The 24,575-nt window shown below is 44.2% G+C and overlaps 1 protein-coding gene across 2 annotated transcripts; it reads right to left on the reverse strand.

The window, feature by feature from the left end:
• Positions 1–804: 804 nt before the first annotated feature.
• Positions 805–23,230, reverse strand: arhgap35b (Rho GTPase activating protein 35b). Of its 2 annotated transcripts, XM_014196944.2 has the most exons (8): positions 22,767–23,230; positions 22,628–22,680; positions 9,195–13,114; positions 8,564–8,705; positions 8,038–8,115; positions 7,510–7,641; positions 4,157–4,262; positions 805–3,965 (listed from the first exon to the last, which is right to left on the reverse strand). In XM_014196944.2, the coding sequence occupies exons 3-8, from the start codon at positions 12,921–12,923 to the stop codon at positions 3,560–3,562; spliced, it is 4,593 nt and encodes a 1,530-aa protein (XP_014052419.1). In that variant the 5' UTR covers positions 12,924–13,114; positions 22,628–22,680; positions 22,767–23,230; the 3' UTR covers positions 805–3,559. The 2 variants fall into 2 exon arrangements, with proteins under 2 accessions (XP_014052419.1, XP_014052418.1); XM_014196943.2 differs by having other exon boundaries at positions 22,628–23,230.
• Positions 23,231–24,575: the final 1,345 nt, after the last annotated feature.

Raw genomic sequence — 24,575 nt, forward strand, 5'->3', positions numbered from 1 at the left:
AAGCAAATTGAAGTGGGTCTAGGATGTCAGGTAAGGTAGAGGTGATATGATCCTTGACTAGTCTCTCAAAGCACTTCATGATGACAGAAGTGGGTGCTACGGGGCGATAGTCATTTAGTTCAGTTACCTTTGCTTTCTTGGGTACAGGGTCAGTGGTGGACGTCTTGAAACTGTAGGGACAACAGACTGGGATAGGGAGAGATTGAATATGTCCATAAGCACTCCACCTCAGTATGATTCAGTGACATCATAGCTAGGTTAAATATATATCTTTTTTTGAAGTATGATGGTGGTGCGGCACTATAGTTATACAGCCACCAGGTGGCATCAGATGATTCAGATAGTAAACAGTGAAACCTGATGGTACAGAGTAGTAGTTACCCAGAGCAGTCACGCTTGACAAGCTGTAGATGTCGACAGTGAATTATTGATGTGTTTCAATGGCACCTTCAATGGTCCCCAATTATTTAACCCACACATTAGGCACTCGAGCAGAGTTTCACCTCTTTACCTCAATGGGGTTCTCGCTCTCTCTGAAATAACCATACCTAAGGTTAGAAATATGTGTTTGAGATTGAGATGCAATACCTTATAGTGAAATAACATTCATGTGTGCAGTGTGTACACATATACTTTGTTTTAATATTACAAATAAATCTCCTGCCACAGAATGACAGCTAAATAGGCAATACAAATTATAATAGAACAAGCACACAGTGAGATCTTTCTGTACATTTTGCTCCATGATTAGGGAAGTGGTGTGTTCACTCACACATGCACACAGAGAATCACAGGAGGTCTGGAAATTTTACAATATTTAATTTATTAACTATGATACAGATCACATAAGGCCTTCATCTTCATTACACCATTCTCAGTCAGACAAATTCCATGGTTTGCTGTAGATGGACAGTACTTCATCTTTCACTTGTTTTAAGCTACTGTATTTCACTTTCATTGTTCTCACACTAATTTCATGTTTTAAAATAATGAAAATGGTTGAACCTTCTCCCTTGGTGTGTTATTAAATCATGCACTAAACTGAAGTGGCCTTAAACCATTCACAAAATTGTAAAAATTGACTTTCAATCATTGAAATACACACAAAAAATGTTTTCTACCATTGACTAAAGGGCAAAGTGTTAGACCCCCTAACATACAAATAAACAACCATTTTACTATAGTAGCTCTCTCTTCTTTTTCTCTCCCATTTACCAGCAGATCTGTTGTGTCAAAAATGAAGTGATGCAGCCACATAGGTCCTCTGAGCCAAAGTCACATTCTACTGGGATAGTTTGTTTTTCCTATCCATCTCCCATCTGATCTTTTGTGCGTGTGGTAATACTGTACTGCACTGGACTGGGTGAGGAGTCACTGCAGCATTAGTCCATCAATCAGAGATAACTGCCTCCCACAGCAGGAAAACCCCAAAGATAAGTACCAGTGAGTGATCCCAAGTATTAATTAGTTGACCCTCAATACAACCAATAGACTGATCTGTTCTGAACTGGCAGCATGAGCAACATCCAAGATGGCTGACATCGAGTACAGCCATGCCTCCTGGCCAATACTCCGTCATCCCCAGAAGATGCCCGTGGCACTCCTCTTATGGGGCAACGCATTCATCTGATAGAAGAATCCAGAATATAGTAGGAGTATTCATTCAACTACTTTACATTGACTGCATGTTTGTTTTTCTACAAGAGAGAGGACAGTTAAACACCAACATAAACCCCATAGTATACTGGAGCTACAGTAGTTACTCTTGCTTTGTTGACATTCCTGAGCATGAGTCCACAAACATGCTCCATCTCTATAGGATATACTATACTGTTATTACTGTACTGTAGTTAATTGCAGTGGCAGTGTTTTCTGTATGCACACCTTGCCTCAGTTTAAGGTCCTTAATATTAGATGAGTACAAAGAGCTCAATTGGCTAGATACCCACAACATATCCAGCAACCTATCATTTTGCAATAGGGCAGTGGTTTCCATGGCCACCAGATAGCACAGTGCAACAGACACAGTACATGTATAGGCCTGGTATTTTTTTATTTTACCTGTATTTAACTAGGCAAGTCAGTTAAGAACAAATTCTTATTTTCAATGGCGGCCTAGGAACAGTGGGTTAACTGCCTTGTTTAGGGACAGATTTTTACCTTGTCAGCTCGGGGATTCGATCTTGCAACCTTTCGGGTTACTAGTCCAACGCTCTAACCACTAGGCTACCTGCCGCCCCAAGTATGACTAACCTCACCCTTGTCATGTTACTGTCTGATGTTACTGTCAATCATTCCCATAATCAATCTTCAATGTGGCCAATTTAATCATCAACCCCTAACTTATGGAGTGGATCTAACATCTCAACCAAGAGCATTCCTCTCCTGGATCCTAAAGGGTCTGATTAACTGACCCTTACTCAAACTCACTTTCCTAAACACCACCACTCAAACCAGGTGACTTCCTTAGTCAAAACATCAGTAAAGCAACAGCAGTCCTAAAAAGAGGGAAAACTCCAGGCTATTCAAACCTGCATGCTCAGAACTATTTATAACATGGCTAAGAGGAATATGAAACCAATATTATGGTTGGGTTTTCCATGGGGTTATAAAGTGAGCCCTGAATCCTCTAAAAGAACACTTATATAATAACAGGATCGTGTTAATGAGTCTCTTCACTACTGCCACGCCCACCCGGCCATTAAAACAAACTAGTCAATTGATCAAGGTTGCATTTCATGGAACTTAACACTATAATTCAAAAGTGCTTCAGGTAAGTATGAGGATACAAAAACAAGGGTTTGGATGTAAACAACATTTTGATCTGCGAAGGACCCTTCAGAGAGGCAATGGGTATGGTTCCCTCAACACACTAAAACATTCTGACCTAACAACCCCCCTTTAAAAACAAAACCCCTACAACATTCTGACCATTAAAGTGCATCCCTGGATGTCCCCACCCCAACCCCCTAGCAGGGGCCCTGCAGGCAGACAGGGAGGCTCCCCTCACGGCTGTGTGTACGTTACCAACTACAGCCCTGAGAGAGGCACAGTCCATACATCCAGTGGCTACTTTCATTAACAAACAGAACATTTAAAAACTATTATACACAAAGAAAAACATGGTGATGGGCACAAATCATATCTTCCAGCTTGACATGGAGGCTTGGACTTTATTTTTTTTATCGTAGTGTATTGTTAGGGTAAGAACGGTTGGTTGGCAGAGAGATGCTTACTGTAACAATGACAGCCACCCTGTTCTGCCCCCAGGTTATCAGGGGCTATAGGGGGTGGAGTGGACGGGTCAGCATGGTGATCTGCATTGGCACACAGGTGACAGGGGCGGGGCAGCGGGACGCTGTTCACAAGTGGCAAGTTTTTTTGTCAAACACTCCTCGTCTCCTCTCTCTGTTTACATGTTATTATCGACGACCGAACAATGTACTGTCAGTATGTATGTGTTGGTGTGTGTGTAAGTGACTAAGGTCCAGCATCATCAGATCAGGTGTGCAGCAGCATCAGATCAGGGGTGCAGCATCTGTTCCCTTCTCAGTGTCTCTCACAGTGTCTCTTGCTCGGTGGGGGTATGGTGGGGGTGTTGGTGGAGGGGGGTCAGGAGGGACTGCAGGGGAGACTGGGGGGTGGTGGGGGGCGACTGCTGCAGGGGGCTGAAGTGCGTGGCGGTGGAGGGAGGGGAGGAGTGGTAGCAGGAATAGGCAGAGCCCCCGGTGAGAGTGGTGGTGGGGGAGGCAGGGAGGCCAGCCAGGCCAGTGGGGGAGTCCAGGAGGGGCTGGTTATAGAAGAAGAAAGCACACTGGTGGATGAAGGTCTCGATGATTGTCTGGTAGGTCCGCGTGGCTGTCAGGGCATCCATGGTGGTGAAGTCTGGCCGCATCAGAGTGGGCCAGAAACAGATGGACAGATTCTCACTGGTCATCAGGTTCTGTCTGCTCAGCTGGCTCACCCTGGGATAGACAACACAATACACCGCCATCAACAACAGCATGACAACAGCTACTAGTGTAATAACATTATTACACAGGTATAAGAGCTACTTGATGATACATGTTACAAAACATGCAAATGGTTTCAGTCACAATGCAGTCAGGGCCAAGGTCATAGAATGGAACAGTTGGCCAGTCTGATCTGCACTCACTTGTGTAAGTGGCTCATGACAAATCTGAAGACGTCATAGTTCTCCCTGGGGAACCTCCTCAGTACATCCTTCATGGTGTACAGCCTCTGTTCCCTGTCGTTGATCTCTGTGCGCACACACACACACACACACACACACACACACACACACACACACACACACACACACACACACACACACACACACACACACACACACACACACACACACACACACACAGGAGGGAGGGGGTCAACGCTATGACTCATATGTCATCAACACTGTTACTCCATCTGTTACTCTATATGCAGCACGAAATACATACACTATATATACACACAACAGTATGTGGACACCTCTTCAAATGATTGGATTCGGCTATTTCAGCCACACAGTCTCCATAGACAAACGTTTGGCAGTAGAATAGCCTTACTGAAGAGCTCAGTGACTTAGCACCATCACACGTAATTTCCAACAAGTCAGTTTGTCAAATTTCTGCCCTGCTAGAGCTGCCCCGGTCAACAGTAAGTGCTGTTATTGTGAAGTGGATATGTCTAGGAGCAGCAACTGTTAAGCTGCGAAATGGTAGGCCACACAAGCTCACAGAACAGAACCGCAGAGTGCTAAAGCGCCTACCATGTAAAAATCATCTGTCCTAGGTTGCAACACTTACTACCGAGTTCCAAACTGCCCCTGGAAGCAACGTCAGCACAAGAACGGTTCGTCGGGAGCTTCATGAAATGGGTTTCCATGGCCGAGCAACCGCACACAAGCCTAAGATCACGCAATGCCAAGTGACGGCTGGAGTGGTGTAAAGTTCGACGCCATTAGACTCCGGAGCAGTAGAAGCGCGTTCTCTGGAGTGATGAATCATGCTTCGCCATCTGACAGTCCGACGGACTAATCTGGGTTTGGCGGATGCCAGGAGAACGCTTCCTGCCCCAATATATAGTGCCAACTGTACACTTTGGTGGAGGAAGAATAATGGTCTGGGGCTGTTTATCATGGTTTGGGATAAGCCCCTTAGCTCTACTGAAGGGAAATACAATGACATTCTGGTTTGTCAAGATCGGTGTGGAACAACTTGACTGGTCTGCACAGAGCCCTGATATCAACCCCATCGAACATCTTTGGGATTAATTGGAACGCAGACTGTGAGCCAGGCCTAATCGCCCAACATCAGTGCCCGACCTCAGTAATGCTCTTGTGGCTGAATGGAAGCAAGTCCCCACAGCAATGTTCCAACATCTAGTGGAAGGCCTTCCCAGAAGTGTGGAGGCTGTTACAGCAGCAAAGGGGGGACCAACTCCATATTAATGCTTGTGATTTTTAATGAGATGTTCGACGAGCAGGTGTCCACATACTTTTGGTCATGTAGTGTACATACCTACATACATATCAGTATATTGTGTACATCTTTCTCGAGAACAAAAAACAGACAGTTGAAGTCGGAAGTTCACAGACTTAGGTTGGAGTCATTCAACTCGTTTTTCAACCACTCTACAATTTTCTTGTTAACAAACTATAGTTTTGGCACGTCGGTTAGGACATCTACTTTGTGCATGACACAAGTAATCTTTCCAATAATTGTTTACAGACAGATTATTTCACTTATTCACTGTATCACAATTTCAGTGGGTCAGAAGTTTACATACACTAAGTCGACTGTGCCATTAAACAGCTTGGAAACTTCCATAAAATGATGTCATGGCTTTAGAAGATCCTGATAGGTTAATTGACATAATTTGAGACAAGTGGCGATGTACCTGTGGATGTATTTCAAGGTCTACCTTCAAACTCAGTGCCTCTTTGCTTGACATCATGGGAAAATCTAAAGAAATCAGCCAAGACCTCAGAAAAAAATTGCAGACCTCCACAAGTCTGGTTCATCCTTGGGAGCAATTTCCAAATTCATGAAGGTACCACGTTCATCTGTACAAACAATAGTATGCAAGTATAAACACCATGGGACCACGCAGCCGTCATACCGCTCAGGAAGTAGACGCGGTCTGTCTCCTAGAGATGAATGTACTTTGGTGCGAAAAGTGCAAATCAATCCCAGAACAACAGCAAAGGACCTTGTGAAGATGCTGGAGGAAACAGGTACAAAAGTATCTATATCCACAGTAAAACGAGTCCTATAGCGACATAACCTGAAAGGCCGCTCAGCAAGGAAGAAGCCACTGCTCCAAAACCGCCATAACAAAGCCAGACTTCGGTTTGCAACTGCACATGGGGACAAAGATCGTACTTTTTGGAGAAATGTCCTCTAGTCTGATGAAACAAAAATAGAACTGTTTGGCCATAATGACCATCGTTATGTTTGGAGGAAAAAGGGGGAGGCTGTCAAGCCGAAGAACACCATCCCAACCGTGAAGCACAGGTGTGGCAGCATCATGTTGTGGGGGTGCTTTGCTGCAGGAGGGGCTGGTGCACTTCACAAAATAGATGGCTTCATGAGGAGGAAAATTATGTGAATATATTGAAGAAACATCTCAACACATCAGTCAGGAAGTTAAGCTTGGTCGCAAATGGGTCTTCCAAATGGACAATGAACCCAAGCATACTTCCAAAGTTGTGGCAAAATGGCTTAAGGGCAACAAAGTCAAGGTACTGGAGTGGCCATCACAAAGCCCTGACCTCAATCCTATATAACATTTGTGGGCAGAACTGAAAAAGCGAGTGCGAGCAAGGAGACCTATAAACCTGACTCGGTTACACCAGCTCTGTCAGGAGGAATGGGCCAAAATTCACCCAACTTATTGTGGGAAGCTTGTGGAAGGCTACCCAAAACGTTTGGCCCAAGTTAAACAATTTAAAGGCAATGCTACCAAATACTAATTGAGTGTACGTAAACTTCTGACCCACGGGGAATGTGATGAAAGAAATAAAAGCATTCTCTACTATTATTCTGACATTTCACATTCTTAAAATAAAGTGGTGATCCTGACTGAACTAAGACAAATAATTTTTACTAGGATTAAATGTCAGGAATTGTGGAAAACTGAGTTTAAATGTATTTGGCTAAGGTGTATGTAAACTTCAACTCTATATCCTCATCCCACCCCTCTATGAGAGGTCATCCCCAAACCCTTAGCCTGTAATAACCTGATACTTTCACAATCACAAGAATATCTCACCCTGCTCCATGTCTTACTGAACCCTACAGAACCCCAGTACCCCCATCCCTAACCCCAGCCTGCTCCATGTCATACTGAACCCCAAAACCCCTCCTTAAACCCAGCCAGCTCCATGTCTTACTGAACCCCCCAGAACCCCAAAACCACTCCTTAACCCCAACCAGCCCAATGTCTTACTGAACCCTCCAGAACCCCAGTACCCTATCCCTAACCCCAGCTAGCTCTGTGTCTTACTGAAGGCCTCGAGCAGCTCCACTTGCAGGATGCAGGGCACCAGGGGCTCTGGCAGCTCAGAGAAAAAGGCCTTCAGAGCCCCAGCCACCGTGTTGATGGCAAAGTCCTTCTCCACCAGGTCCAGCCCATGGTCTAGAGGGGGAGAGAGGTAGAGAGGGAGATAAAGAGGGAAGAAGAGACGTAAAGGAAAGTGAGATGTAGAAGAAGAAAAAAAAGAGAGAGAGAGAGAGAAGAAGAGGGAGGTGAGGAATAGAAGGGAAGGGGGAGAAAACAGAGGGAGGAGAAGGAGAGGGGGAAAGAGAAAAGGATAGTGTGTCAGAGGCAGTCCCTTTGTCACGGTTCTAAATATATTTAGTTTACGTCATCATTTCCTCTGCAGCTCATGTGTCTATATATTGATTAGCCACATAACTAACCAGGGTTAGTCCAGGTACTGGGGACAGACAGTGTGGCGAGTACAGTCGATCCCTCTATGGGTCTGATACATTGTTTTAGACCAGACAGACATGACTAGGTACAGCAACTCACCCTGGTCAAACTGCCTCTGCATACTCTCCATCTCACACTTGTTCCCGCTCACCCTGTAGAGCCCCTCTGTGTTGAGACCTGCAGAGAGACAGAGATGGAAACCACCATCTGCATTATGTCATCAGCCATTTCCAGTAAAGTCAATGAGGACACTGCTGCAGTACAGGACACTGCTGCAGTACAGCAGTTGATCATTGGCTACGTTTGCTGTAGTGTAGTTAGTTCTTCTTGGCTTATTAAATGTATATAGAAAAATAACGCCCTCACCCAGAACGACTTAAAGTAAATCATATTGAAATTACACAAGGTGAGGATTGTAAGGAAAAACAAATCACAGTGCAACAATAAGACATTACACAGTTTAATCCTTCAGTAACACAGATTTACCTCAGAATTAACTTATTATCCATGAATAATATTCTTTGTATGTTTTGCACAGCATCCAAGTCAAATAACATAATGAATCAGACAAATATACACATGAACAAACACTGGGGAGAAGAGGAGAAAGAAAATAGTGACCCACCTGTGGTCTCAATAAAGCGGACACACTTGTCAATGAAGAGTGGGATAGGTCTGTCTGGGGACACAACGTTGACCAGGGGCACCCCGAAGTAGCTGCTCTCCAGGGGCTTGGGAATAGAGGGCCGATGCTTTGGTCTGGTTTTCTGCAGAGAAACACAGGAATGTTGACATTGTTAATAACCACAGAAGTCTACATTAGATTTTTGTACATTATGTCAACACTATGTTTATTCAGCTTTGTCAGCTGCAAAATGTGCCTTTATGTATTCAGCATCAGAATCAATAGCTGTCGTTTCAAGTGTCTCAATAACTCTGAAATGCAGGCTTCTTTCTTCTTAAAATTCCAACACACTTTGGAATTTCACATGAATAACTTACTTTCTATGAATAGCATATTAGCATGGAGGAAAAGTTCAGTAAAACAATCAAGCAATTACCCATCAAAAACGTTTTCTAAAGTAAAGAGATTACATGTAAAATCATATTAACCATGTTGTCATTACTTAACCACGTTTATCGTATCAAAGCTGGCCAATGACCTACAATTGAAGAGAATAGTCTTTAAAGCCTGAAAAGAATAGTGTTTACGCATTAGCAGTTAAGGGGAGACTACTAACTGAAGCAACACATACCTTGGCAGTGCGCCGCAGGCTCTTCAGAATGTTCCTCTTCTTGGGGTCCTCTCCCTCCTCGTTGATGATGTCTCCTTTCAGGGTTCCGAACTCATCCTCCTTGGTCTTTGGCAGGGCCCCCATCTCGTCGTCGCTGCCAATGAAGCTGGTGCGGAAGCTGCTGAACTTGCCCAGGCGTTTAGAGCGATCGCGGTAGAGCCGTGGCTTTACCCCCGCCGCCGAGAACTTCCTGCGGCGTTCCAGGGAGCTGCTGTCCGCCTCACTGTCTGAGCCATTCCCGTTGGCGTGCATCCGATTGGCATTGCGGATGGTAATAATCTTGCCCTGCGTGCTATCGTGGGGCACAGAGTAGATTATCTCCTCGTTGCTGGGCCGGGGCTTGGACACAGCATCCATGGGCTCTGCATAGTCCGAGGGGTCGTAACCTCCGTCCCCACCTGGCACCCATGTCACAGCGGAGGGCAGGGAGCGACGGTGGCCCATGGTGTCTGTGTTGTAGGGGTTTCTGCCCACCTTCCGGAAGTCAAAGGTCACAGAGGGCTTGGGTCTCACCTGGGGCGGGGCTTTGCTATTGAGTTTGCTCTCAAAGGAGCTGATGTCAGAGATGACAGAGACATCGCTGGAGTCCAGGTCAGGCAGGTTGAAGCTCCCACCATGGGAGGTGAGTGTGCCGTCGTAGTAAGGTGGGGAGGGCTCCACATCATCCATGTCAGAGTCTAGGAACATGGTGCCGGGGCTGGGTGAGCTACAGCGAGGGGAGTAGGCAGTCTCGTTAATGCAGGCCTCAGCCACGTTATCATACATGTGAGTGGCCTCCACGATGTTGCGTTTCTCCACCACCTCCATCAGGAAGGGATGAAACATCTCCATCCTGTGCAGGCCGCCCACCACCCCTCCTGACCCACACACCACACTGTTGAACCTGCCCTCTATCTCTTGGGCCAGCTCCTCTCCCTGGACCAGCTGCTCTCTGGCAGACTCACTTTCTGTGAGCTCCACCTGGCTCTCCCCCACTGCCAGCAGCTGAACAGGAATGATGTCCTGTACCTCACATAGGAAGGCACACAGGGTCTCCAGGGAGGCCTTGCGGCGGGCTGAGTACACAGCGATGTAGCCGTGCACTAATCTGCTCTTCCTCAGGGAGAAGGAGGCGTGATAGGAAAGGAGGGAGAGCTCAATCACCTGTTTGTGAGGTCCCACTGTCTGCTCCAGTATCACCGAGGTTCCACTGTTGGATGTTGGCCTGCAGTGCTGAGGCAGTAGGAAGGGAGAGAGGAGCTGTTCCACGTCATAGTTGTCTCCACACATCAAGCACATGACGATGCGGATGTCTGCCTCTGGGCTGGGCTGGTGAGGAGAGTCTCTGGGACCTGGAGGTTGAGGGGGCAGAGGTGGGGAGCTGCTACTGAAAGATGAGCTCCTTCTAGAGTCCAGAAGACCTCTCAATACTTGGTTGATCTGACTCTCATTCACATTGTGCCCATAGCCCACACCAGGGGAGGCTGGGTCGAGGAAGCTACACTGCAATCTCCTTGCTACCTGCTGTCCCTGTGTTATCAGACCTAAAGCAGTTTCTCCCCCAATATCTGCATAGGTCCCTACACCCCTTTTAGTAACCAAGAGCAGAGATGTTAAAAGCTGAGCTATATGGCTGTCCCTTCTACCGATTGTTGACTCCCGCAACCTTTCAATGCTTTCTACGACGTAGGTTAAGGACTCTTTTGAGTTGTACAGACACAGGCACCCATGGGGTGTGAAGGTGGGAGTGTGGAAGGAGTTAACAGGAAGTCGTACGTTGCCCTCGATAGGTCGCAGGGTGAGCTCATACATCTTCCCATCCAACACATACCGATCGTCATTGGTACAGAGAGCTCTGATCTCATTGGCAAACTCCCTAGCCAGTCCGTCTTTGCCCAATATCACAAGGTTGATTCGGTCGGCTTTAATATCCCCAAAATAAGACTTCACGTTGAAGAATGGGTAGCATGTTGGGAAGCGTGAGGCCAGGATCTGCTCTATCTTGAAGTCTCCACACTGTGGGCTGCTGGGACAGGTCTCCTTAGTGGGGTGGTAGACAAAGTGGATATGCTTCAACACCAGAGCATCCCTCTCAGCTGGAAGCTTCTGCAGGGCTTTGAACCGCTGCTCCTCCCCTAAAACCTCCTGGATGGCCCCCATCTTCTCCTTGCTGGGCTTCGCGTCCACCTCCAGCTCATAGAAGAGCTCCGAGTACTCCAGCAGAAGCTCCTGGAAGTCCTCTTTAGCGTGGCCGATGATCTCTTTCTGGTGGCGGTTGTAGAGGTCCAGGTACTCTGATTCCTCCAACCATTGGTAGAAGTCTTCATTCATGATGAAGCTGCGGGCCTCTTCCCAGGGCTTGCCAGGCGTTACAAAGGGAGAACAGGCCAACTTGTGCTTGAACTCCTGCCTCATCTCAGCCCGCTTGCACTCATTCCTCAGGTGCTCCAGGTGGGCGTCGAAAATGTCCTCGGCTGGTAACGTCTCCAGCAGGTCTGAGGGGATGCGCTCATCCTCCATGTTGTCTATGTGAGACGTGTCCTCCCATGGAGAGTCCTCCAGAACTACAAACCAGTGGGCAAAGTGCTGCTTGGACTCTAGGACCTTCTGAACCCCAGACCAGCTCAGCTGGTCGATCTCATCCAGGTCAGGCACCAGGGAGCTAAGTGCTAGAGGAAGAGTGCTCAGATAGATTTTCCGACGTCTCTCAATGTGTTCCTGTTTCAGACGGTACACAAGCTGCTGGAAGAGCTTCTTGCATTTTGCTGTACCCTCCAGAAAGACGTATTCATTGAACTCTGAAGCGGTGTGCATGCGTCGGCTGGTGTTAAGCCAGGTCTCGTTGTGGTTCTTCACTATGCGGTTGACTAGCCATTCATATCGGTCTTTAGCCAAGGCTATCTGCTGACTCTGGAGCTTGAGGGCCTCAAAATAAGGAATGATCTTGGGCTTGCCCCTGCTCTTATCAATGAGTTGCACCAAAGTAAGGAAGGCTAGGTCAACATTGATGTTAGAGCGTGCAGACGTCTCCACTACTGGAAGACTCTTTTTAGTGATGGCAAAGGTGTGAGAATCTTTGATGTAGCGTTCAACCCCCTCATCACACTTGGTTAAGACCAGCACAATGGGCTTCTTTGTTTTGCTCAGCTGACCGTAAAGGTTTGTGACAAACTTCAACTGGTCGTCAAAGTTGCGGTTCATCCCCCTACTGACGTCCATACAGAGCACGAACCCGTCAGCCTGTATCTTGCCCTCGGGCATCTGCTTCTGCTCAAAGTCCTGCTCCAGCCCCAACTGGTCCGTGCAGAAGTACATCAGCTTCTCTGCAGAGGCCAGCTTGGTGGAGGCCGCCCTCTTGATGTAGGGCTGCATGGCAGTGCTGCGGTGTGGCTGGAACGTCTGGTCATCAATGAACTCTGTCTGCTCCACCACATGCATCCTGCACTCCGGCCCCTCCTCCACCACCCGCCCCACCTCCCCCCAGAACAGGAAATGGTCATTGTTAACCACTCTACCCCCAAAGTCACTGGTGCTCAGCACTGACGTGTGGTCCAGATAGAAGTCATCGGCGCTGGGGCGCACAAAGCGGTTGCACAGACAGGACTTACCCACGCCACACTGGCCCTTCTCTTTCTCAGTTCCTGACAAACCCACCACAATAAGGTTGTATGTGGGTGACTTAACATCTTGCTTTTTCGCCATCATTATCATCAGCTGACACTCATCCTGCCATAATCAGGCACTCGATCAGAGAGTACACTTGGACGTGTGTCCATAAAGTGGCAGTGGGGATGAAGTTTAGTTTCCGTTTCCTTTAGTGTGCTACATGTTTTATCAACAACAGTGCAGGGGTGTAGCAAAGACAGAGGCTTCTCTCAGTCATTCCTAATGTAGCTATGACCCTGTCAGACCAAATAAAAGAGCACAAAAATAAGAATTAGCTAAACAAAATCTTACATTTGTTAAAAAATAACAAATATTAGTTTGAGCAAAGTAAACCTAATTTCTGCTCTCATCAAAAAAAGAACAGTCAAACACCTTCACAAGAATAACAGTGGTTAAAAGAAGACAACACTAAGAATAATTTCCCTTCAAATTAATAAGAGAACAGTGAGTAGGGACATTAATTTCTAATCTCATCTCATGCTGGGCTGGCCTTTTAATAGAACAGCAAATGAGATCTACAAAGAAAAAAACTCAATATTCCCTGCAAACAAAGTGAGACCTAAAATACAGTGCCTTCAGAAAGTATTCATACCCCTTGACTTATTCCACATTGTTGTGTTAGACTGAATATAAAAATGTATTAAATAGATTTTTTCCCCCCAAACTCATCTACATACAATATCCCATAATGACACGTTTTTATAAATTTGTGCAGATTTATTGAAAATGAAATACAGAAATAACTACTTTACGTATTAGAATCATATTTGGTAGTGAATACAGCTGTGAGTCTAAGAGCTTTGCACACCTGGATTGTACAATATTAGCACATTCTTTTTCGAGCTCTGTCAAGTTGGTTGTTGATCATTGCTAAACAGCCATCTTAACGTACATTTTCAAGACAATTTACAGTACCAGTCAAAAGTTTGGACACGTACTCATTCAAGGGTTTTTATTTGTACTATTTTCTACATTGTAGCATAATAGTGAAGACAAACTATGAAAAACACATGGAATCATGTAGTAGCCCCCCAAAAACAGTGTTAATATAGTCAAAATATATTTTATATTCTTCAAAGTAGCTACCCTTTGCCTTGACAGCTTTGCACACTCTTGGCAATCTCTCAACCAGCTTCACCTGAAAGGCTTTTCCTACAGTCTTGAAGGAGTTCCCACATATGCTGAGCACTTGCTGGTTGCTTTTCCTTCACCCTGTGGTCCAACTCATCCCAAACCATCTCAATTGGGTTGAGGTCGGGTGACTTTGGAGGCCAGGTCATCTGATGCACCACTCTCCTTCTTGGTAAAATAGCCCTTATACAGCCTTGAGGTGTTTTGGGTCATTGTCCTGTTGAAAAACAAATGACAGTGGGACTAAGCACAAACCAGATAGGATGGCGTATCGCTGCAGAAAGCTGTGCTGGTTAAGTGTGCCTTGAATTCTAAATAAAATCACTGAGTGTCACCAGAAAAGAACCCCCACACCATCACACCTCCTCCTCCATGCTTCATGGTGGGAACCACACATGTGGAGATCCGTTCACCTACTCTGCGTCTCACAAAGACATGGCAGTTGGAACCAAAAATCTCAAATTTGGACTACAGAACAAAGGACAGATTTCCACCGGTCTAATGTCCATTGCTCGTGTTTCTTGGCCCAAGCAAGTCTTCTTCTTATTGGCGTCCTTTAGCAGTGAAGACCTGATTCACGCAGTCTCCTCGGAACAGTTGATGTTTAGATGTGTCTGTTACTTGAACTTTGTGAAGCATTTATTTAGGCTGCAATTTCTGAGGCTGGTAACTCTTAATGAACATATCCTCTACAGCAGAGGTAACTCTGGGTCTTCCTTTCCTGTGGCGGTCCTCATGAGAGCCAGTTTCATCATAGCGCTTGATGGTTTTTGCGACTGCACTTGAAGAAACTTTCAAAGTTCTTGACATTTTCCGGATTGATTGACCTTCATGTCTTAAAGTAATGATGGACTGTTGCTACTCTTTGCTTATTTGAGCTGTTCTTGCCATAATATGTACTTGGTCTTTTACCAAATAGGGCAATCTTCTGTATACCACCACTACCTTGTCAAAACACAACTGATTGGCTCAAACGCATTAAGAAGGAAAGACATTCCACAAATGAACTTTTAACAAGGCACACCTGTTAATTGACATGCATTCCAGGTGATTACCTCATGAAGCTGGTTGAGAGAATGCCAAGAGTGTGCAAAGCTGTCATCAAGGCAAAGGGTGGCTACTTTGAAGAATCTAAAATAAATGTGGATTTGTTTAACACTTTTTTGGTTACTACATGATTCCATGTGTTATTTTATAGTTTGTCTTCACTATTATTCTACAATGTAGAAAATAGTAAAAATAAAGAAAAACCCTTGAATGAGCAGGTGTGTCCAAACTATTGACTGGTACAAAACTGAAATATCACATTTACATAAGTATTCCGACCCTTTACTCAATAATTTGCTGAAGCACCTTTGGCAGCAATTACAGCATCGAGTCTTCTTGGTTATGACGCTACAACATTTGCACACCTGTATTTGGGGAGTTTCTCCCATTCTTCTCTGCAGATTCTCTTAAGCTCTGTCAGGTTGAATGGGGAGCGTTGCTGCACAGCTATTTTCAGGTCTTTCCAGAGCTGTTCGATCGGGTTCAAGTCCGGGGCTCTGGCTGGGCCACTCAAGGATATTCAGAGACTTGTCCCGAAGCCACTCCTGCGTTGCCTTGGCTGTATGTCCAGGGTTGTTGTCCTGTTGGAAGGTGAACCTTCACCCCAGTCTGAGGTCTGGAACAGGTTTTCATCAAGGACCTTTCTGTACTTTGCTCCGTTCATCTTTCCCTCAATCCTGAAAAACATCCTTACAGCATGATGCTACATCCACCATGCTTCACCGTCGGGATGGTACCATGCTTCCTGTAGGCACTGTATGTTGAGGGGGTATGTAGTAAAACTAGATTTAATTTTCTTTCCTTGCCTTGTATGAAAGGTGTCACCTGAAAGGATTCTACATGGGACTGGAGTCACACCATTCTGACCGCTCAGCCATGGGTCCACATTATTTACCTCAATGACAAGTGTATCACATATAGGCTACTGACAAGCCCACAAAAGGATCACAACAACTACAATACATGTGATGGAGATAATGGCGCTGCATTGGAAAACAGACATTTTAAGGCAACATAACTTGTTTAGTCTGGCCAAGAGAAGCAAGAACCATTTATAGTATAGTTCCTTCAATACTTACAGTATACCATCTTGTGTATTATAATTTTTTTCCACTGATCTTAACTTTTTTTGTACATAATGTTTCCGCCATCGTTTCCTATGACCGAAAAAAGCTTTTGGACATTAGAACAGCTATCACTAACCTCAATTTGAACGAGGCCTTCTACTTCAATGAGATGGAGGCGAAATACATTAAGACTGTAATATACTATACTTCTCTGAGTCATGGCTGAACAAGGACAATATACATCTAGCTGGTTTTTCTATGCATCGGCAGGACAGAAGGGCAGAGCCAGATAAGATCAGGGTGGTGGTGTGTCTCTTTGTTAACAACTGCTGGTGTGCAATCTATAATATTAAGGAAGTCTCGAGGTTCTGCTCACCTGAGTTAGAATACCTCATGATAAGTTGTAGACCATACTATTTACCATACTATAGCTGTCTATTTACCAACACAAACTGATACTGGCACTAAGACCACACTCAACAAGCTGTATAGGGCCATAAGCAAACAAGAAAATGCTCTTCCAGAGGCAGCACATCCAATGGCCAATGATTTGAATGCAGGAAAACTGAAATCCGTTTTACCTCATTTCTACCAGCATGTCACCTGTTTAACTAGAGAGAGAAAAATAAAAAATTACTCTAGATCACCTTTCCTCCACACACAGAGACATACAAAGCTCTCCCTCCATTTGGCAAATCTGATCATAACTCTATCCTCCGGATTCCTGCTTACGAGCAAAAACTCAAAACGGGAAGTATCAGTGACACGCTCAATACGGAAGTGGTCCAATGAAGCGGATGCTTCTCTAGCACAGACTGGAATATGTTCTGGGATTCATCCGATGACATTGAGGAATTTACCACATTGGTCACTGGCTTCATTAATAGGTGCATGGACGACGTCATCCCCACAGTGGCCATGTGTACATATCCCAACCAGAAGCCATGGATTACAGGCAACATTTGCACTGAGCTAAAGGCTCGAGCTGCTGCTTTCAAGGAGCGGGACTCTAATCCGGACGCTTATGAGAAATCCCGCTACGCACTACAATGAACCATCAAACAGGCAAAGCGTCAATACAGGAATAAGATCGAATCCTACTACACTGGCTCCGACCTCTTGTATTATTTATATCTTAATGTTTTTGCACTGACTCTCTTGAACTAGGTCTATGCACGCTCACTATACTCCATCCACACACACTGACACTCCAACACACACACAAGCATATTCACGCCACACACGCTGCGGCTACTCTGTTTATTATACATCCTGATTTCCTGGTCACTTTTACCCCTACCTTTTACCCCTACATGTACATACTGAATTACCTCAACTACCTCATACCCTTGCGCATTGACTCAGTACTGCTACTCCTTTTATATAGCCTCGTTATTTTGTTACCATTTTTATTGAGCAAATATTTTTCTTACTTTTTAACTCTATTGTTGGGAATTGGCTCGTAAGTAAGCATTTCACAGTACAGTCTACACCCGTTGTATTCGGCACATGTGACCAATAAAACGTGATTTGATGTTGGTCATGTCAAGTGAATCAAATCAGGGTTACAATACCCTATAGCCAGCTTGGGATTGAATCATTAACCTGCTAGTAAGTAGTCCGGTTCCCTAGCCATAAAGCTCTATTGTACTTCTGCCCAGAGCCATCTTCATTTTGGCACTTTTTCACACTACTCATGACTTGGCAGGTTTCGTAGTGTGAGCAGGGAGGGGAGTGGAGGAAGAGGAGAAGCACTCTTCACACTAATTGGAATCCCATCCTACCTATTGCTAGCCAAGACCATTGAAGGGATGGATGGTCTCGGTGTCCCTCATAACTATGCAAGATAAGTCATCCATCTCGAGGGTGGCCAAGGACCACTTCGGACAAAGAGCTGGGCAGTGGTGTTGGTTTCCTTGCCAACCGGGACCTTTAGTGGTCACTATTAAGTATAAATGCTCTCAATTATGGCCTTGATCATGGATGAATGACAAACATTTACAGTGCATTAGGAAAGTATTCAGACCCCTTGACTTTTTCCACTTTGTTACATTACAGCCTTATTCTAAAATTGATTAAATAAAAATCCTCATCAATATACACATAATACCCCATAATGATAAAGTGAAAACAGGTTTTAATCATTTTTTTTTTTTTTTACAAATGTATAAAAAAAACTGAAATACCTCAATTAAGTATTCAGACCCTTTGCTATGAGACTCGAAATTGAGCTCAGGTGCATCCTGTTCCCATTGATCATCCTTGAGATGTTTCTACAACTTCATTGGAGTCCACCTGTGGTAAGTAGCCTAGTGGTTAGAACATTGGGCCAGTAACCGAAAGGTTGCTAGATCGAATCCCCGAGCTGACAAGGTAAAAATCTGTTGTTCTGCCCCTGAACAAGGCAGTTAACCCACTGTTCCTAGGCTGTCATTGTAAATAAGAATTTGTTCTTAACTGACTTGCCTACTTAAATAAAAAATGTCATTAATAAAAAAATGTCATTGATTGGACATTTTTTAGAAAAGGCCCAGGCCTGTCTATATAGGTCCCACAGTTGACACTGCATGTCAGAGCAAAAACCAAGCCACGAGGTTGAAGGAATTGTCCTTTGAGCTCAGAGACAGGATTCTGGGGGGGGGGGCACAGATCTGGGGAAGGGTACCAAAAAATGTCTGCAGCATTAAAAGGTGGCCTCCATTCTTAAATGGAAGAAGTTTGGAACCACCAAAACTCTTCCTAGAGTTGGCCACCCGGCCAAACTGAGCAATCAGGGGAGAAGGGCTTGGTCAAGGAGGTGACCAAGAACCCGATGGTCACTCTGACAGAGCTACAGAGTTCCTCTGTGGAGATGGGAGAACCTTCCAGAAGGACAACCGTATCTGCAGCACTCCACCAATCAGACCTTTATGGTAGAGTGGCCAGACAGAAGCCACTCCTCAGTAAAAGGCACATGACAGGCTGCTTGGAGTTTGCCAAAAGGTACCTAAAGACTCAGACCATGAGAAAGAAGATTCTCTGGTCTGATGAAACAAAGACTGAACTCTTTGGCCTGAATGCCAAGCTTCACATCTGGAGGAAACCTGGCAACATCCCTACGGTGAAGCATGGTGGTGGCAGCATCATGCTGTGGGGATAATTTTCAGCGGCAGCGCTCAGGACCTCAGACAGGGGTGAAGGTTCACCTTCCAACAGAACAACAACCCTGAACACACAGCCAAGACAACACAAGAGTGGCTTCGGGACAAGTCTCTGAACATCCTTGAGTGGCCCAGCCAGAGCCCGGACTTGAAAATCTTCTCTGGAGAGACCCGAGTAAATTAATTACAGATTTCTTGAGTCATCTTAGATTAATTCTGACTATTTTGAGGAAGTGTACAGTTGTGTCAAAGTTTTGAGAATGACACAAATATTAATTTTCACAAAGTCTGCTGCCTCAGTGTCTTTAGATATTTTTGTCAGATGTTACTATGGAATACTGAAGTATAATTACAAGCATTTCATAAGTGTCAAAGGCTTTTATTGACAATTACATGAAGTTGATGCAGAGTCAATATTTGCAGTGTTGACCCTTCTTTTTCAAGACCTCAGCAATCCACCCTGGCATGCTGTCAATTAACTTCTGGGCCACATCCTGACTGATGGCAGCCCATTCTTGCATAATCAATGCTTGGAGTTTGTCAGAATTTGTGGGGTTTTGTTTGTCCACCCGCCTCTTGAGGATTGACCACAACTTCTCAATGGGATTAAGGTCTGGGGAGTTTCCTGGCCATGCTTTATGGCAAGGTGCTCCATCATGCTGGAAAAGGCATTGTTCGTCACCAACCTGTTCCTGGATGGTTGGGAGAAGTTGCTCTCAGAGGATGTGTTGGTACCATTCTTCATTCATGGCTGTGTTCTTAGGCAAAATTGTGAGTGAGCCCACTCCATTGGCTGAGAAGCAACCCCACACATGAATGGTCTCAGGATACTTTACTGTTGGCATGACACAGGACTGATGGTAGCGCTCACCTTGTCTTCTCCGGACAAGCTTTTTTCCAGATGCCCCAAACAATCGGAAAGAGGATTCATCAGAGAAAATGACTTTACCCCAGTCCCCAGCAGTCCAATCCCTGTACCTTTTGCAGAATATCAGTCTGTCCCTTATGTTTTTCCTGGTGAGAAGTGGCTTCTTTGCTGCCCTTCTTGACACCAGGCCATCCTCCAAAAGTCTTCGCCTCACTGTGCGTGCAGATGCACTCACACCTGCCTGCTGCCATTCCTGAGCAAGCTCTGTAATGGTGGTGCCCCGATCCCACAGCTGAATCAACTTTATGAGACGTTCCTGGCGCTTGCTAGACTTCCTTGGGCGCCCTGAAGCCTTCTTCACAACAATTGAACAGCTCTCCTTGAAGTTCTTGATGATCCGATAAATGGTTGATTTAGGTGCAATCTTACTGGCAGCAATATCCTTGCCTGTGAAGCCCTTTTTGTGCAATGCAATGATGACGGCACGCGTTTCCTTGCAGGTAACCATGATTGACAGAGGAAGAACAATGATTCCAAGCACCAGCCTCCTTTTGAAGCTTCCAGTCTGTTATTCAAACTCAATCAGCATGACAGACTGATCTCCAGCCTTGTCCTCGTCAACACTCACACCTGTGTTAACGAGAGCATCACTGACATGTCAGCTGGTCCTTTTGTGGCATGGCTGAAATGCAGTGGAAATGGGTTTTTTCTGTTCATTTGCATGGCAAAGAGGGACTTTGCAATTAATCTGATCACTCCTCATAACATTCTGGAGTATATGCAAATTGCCATCATACAAACTGAGGCAGCAGACTTTGTGAAAATGTATATTTGTGTCATTCTCAAAACCTTTGGCCACGACTGTATAATGGCTATGGCGTCTCAAAATGGACAAACAAGACAATATTGACTTTTTTCTAATTTTTCAAGCGAATGTCTTTTAAGGGTGTATGCGAGCACACTCGTTCGGTTCGCCTAGCCGACATTGGCTAGCCGCCAGCGTAATAAGAGGTTCTGAAGCATGCTGACACCTTTAGTATCAGGTAAATTGGGGTAATATTGTTTGTCAAGTTGCCAAGCAGTATATTTTATACACAGAGGACGGGACCATACTGGAGATGCTCCATAACTAGAACCAATGCACAAACAGGAAAAGCAAAGTATGACGAGACTTAGTCTCTTTTAGAAATCGAGAGTGAAATACACCCTCATCTCTAACATGTAGGCTCAGCATTCCCTAACAGTCCCATTGCAAGTCAGAATGTTGAACAAAGTTCATTTCAACTTACTTTACCTGACAATTTTGGCCCCATGTCAACCCAACCTTCAGTACGCTGGTCTGTATATTGTTTTTTTGCACCCTACAAACACTTGTACAATATGGCTGAGACTAACCGAACCACAGACCGAACATTGTCCCACGTAATCATATGGCAAATTCCACAAACACTTCCAGCTGATTGAGAGGAAACGCGCTTCGGTCGACTATGTTTGACTATTGTTCGGATTATTGTGCATAATGTTCAATACGTCAGGAGATTGAAAATACAAGAGAGAGAACCTCGAGAGAAATTATGGTAAACGACCCTTTCCTGTGGATACCCCATCTCCACCTACTGTCAAAATGACCTACAGCACAGACAGCCGATAAAGAGTAAATATCATTTTATTCAACATTATGGCTTGTAGACTCGAGTCTTTTTAGGCAGACTTCTTTCAGACTGAATATCCATGGGGTAACCATGGTAACATACTGATGTTTAGGCAAGAGGATGCTCAAAGTACAACCAGAAAACAACCACACTGTATTATTGTTATATAATCACTCATGTAAATAGAAACATATATATACACTGTGTGTGTGTGAGTGTACTGTTTAAATATTGAAATGAAATGTGTTAACATAGGCTACTGCCATTCAATAAAACATTATTGTTTACAAAATTCGGCATCTCATATTCTAAACCTATAGAAAATGCAAACCATGTCTACATTCCCCAGCAAAGGCACAGTAGGAAGTCAATTGCGCTCAGCTGAGCTAGGCCTGACAGACAACCAGATTGAACAGGCAAATTCTTTGGAAGTGAAAACAAGCAAGTCACTATCCTACCCTGTGATTGTAAAGATACATCGCTTTCTAAATTCAGAAGAACACACATACTTGCGTCATATTGTTCAAAATCGTCAATATAGCGGTTTACAACTCCTTATGCATATTGTAATGGATTAACAAAGGTTTTGGAATGAATGTTCATGGAAAGGACTGGCCACACCAGGCCTCTTGTCCACAGAATAAATTGCCGACTCGTAACTAAAACATATTTACCTCGAATTTCTGAATCCACTTGGACTTTTTAAATCACCAGTTTCACTCAAAGATACATTTGTAACAGACAATTGTTACAATTGTGCGTAAATTGATCATGAGAATGTCTACCTCGAACACTGGTTTCAATCCGTGTTTCAGATTAAAATGGGGAGAAAGTGAATACATACCATCGCATTCTCCCTGCATCCGTCAGTCCAGCGCTTGCCGCAGCCCTGGCCGCCTGATATGCATGGACATAAGAAACAAAAATAACGTGGCTCTTCTGATTCCCATACAGAACTAAGTAGGTTATTATTGTTTGCTTACATATTAATTGTAAATCTACATCTCGATGTTTTTTATTCCATTGATCTGTTCGTCTTTTTTGTGATAATAAAACTACAAAGGTAAAAACATATTTTTTTCTTTTTCTCTCCTTGTTAAAAATGAAAGGCGTATAAAAGCTTGTTTCGCCGTCTTTTCCTTGCTTCACCACGTTGCTTTTGACGAATTATTATGTCCATTGTTGTGGCAACATTATACTGGATCGATCATGTACGGGACACCGGTCTAGTTTCCTGCACTTCCTGTACAATGTTTCTTCTAAACAGCCCTAATGCAACATATTGGTAACGTCCTAATCAATTTAACAAGAGATGGCGTGTGTGAAAGTGGGTTTTTTCCAGCTTCCCAATAATGGCGACGGCCCTTCTCCCAGAGCTAATTCTCTTCTCCTTTTCTCTGAAAAAAAAAATCAGCAACGGAGACAGACGCGGAGGAGACTCGCCCAGCGGCGCGCACACACAACTGCAGCACGTACAGTATTTACAAAGGCGAGACGCGGCTGTCATGCCGACACGCGTAATCGCCATCACTGTTATAAATATGACTTTAGCCAACATATGTCAAGCTCCCATAAATTAAATTGGCTTTGGTATATCTCTGTGTCAAGACCACTTAGGCTGCATTCATGCTTTCTCTATTGGCATCACCTGCTTTAGTAGGCCATATGTATTTGTCTTATTCTATTAATATTGTGTCCTACTCTAAATTCACCCAATGCTTCATAGTATGCGTAATATTTTTTCAAATGATTATTAGTCTAATCTATGAAAGGCCATTCCACCTTTTTTGGTCGATACTTACTCTACATTTTTAGATACTTAACTAAAAATGTCGAGATACTATATAAACATTTCGAGATCCTATCATAAACATTTGAGATACTATCTCAAAGTGTCGAGATACTAAATCGAAATTTCGAGATACATATGTATTTGTATTTATTATGGTCCGGTAATACAGGACTAGTAAAGGCCCAGTGCATTACTTTTGTGAAATAATAGTTATTTGTTTTGGGGTTTTTTACAGCTTCAGGTAGGTTAGAGAAGCCTATGCACCCTGATCCTCTCTGGTCAGAGGTAGTGTGGTAAGGCATGTATTTATAGCCTAAATCAGGCATATTTATTTGTGTTAAGAGAAAATGTGAAAGTGATCAAATTTAGTTTATATTCAAACCTGGGTGGCTAGGCTACCTAGACCTTATCAATCCAAAATTATTGACTGGAATTAATCAATCAACACAATAGTGATGAAATACTGTTTGAGTAATTTTTTAATTACAGATGCAAAAATCCCACATGATGCAACCCTGCAAGCTCAGCCCTATATTGTCCTATAGCAGTTGTTGTCTAGTTTTTACAGAAGGCCATTCCCACCACCCAAAACATTTTTAAAGTCGATATTATCTCAAGATTTTTAGATATATCAAGTCAACATTTTGAAATACTAATTCAAAATATCGAGATACTACCTAAAACTTTCGAAATACTATCTAAACATTTCGCGATATAGGATATGTTTCTTCATTTGTAGCATTGTGTGGTGATTTCCATCTATTCATGTTGCATAGATCAGCACAGCAATAACCTTCCAGGTAAAGACATTCCTGTGGTCCATTAAGCTACACATTGTGTGTGTGTTTGTGTGTCAATGTCCTGTTTAGGACAATAAATATAAAATGTATATGTTATCTGACAGAGTTGATAATATTGTGCTGCTTTTTATGATAATTTGGGTTAATCTTTTCCGTGGCTTAGCTGATATTGTAATAATATGTGTAATTAGAGGGGCGGG

The sequence above is a fragment of the Salmo salar genome, chromosome ssa04 (genome assembly GCF_905237065.1).
Source record: "Salmo salar chromosome ssa04, Ssal_v3.1, whole genome shotgun sequence".
Taxonomy (NCBI): Eukaryota; Metazoa; Chordata; class Actinopteri; order Salmoniformes; family Salmonidae; genus Salmo; species Salmo salar.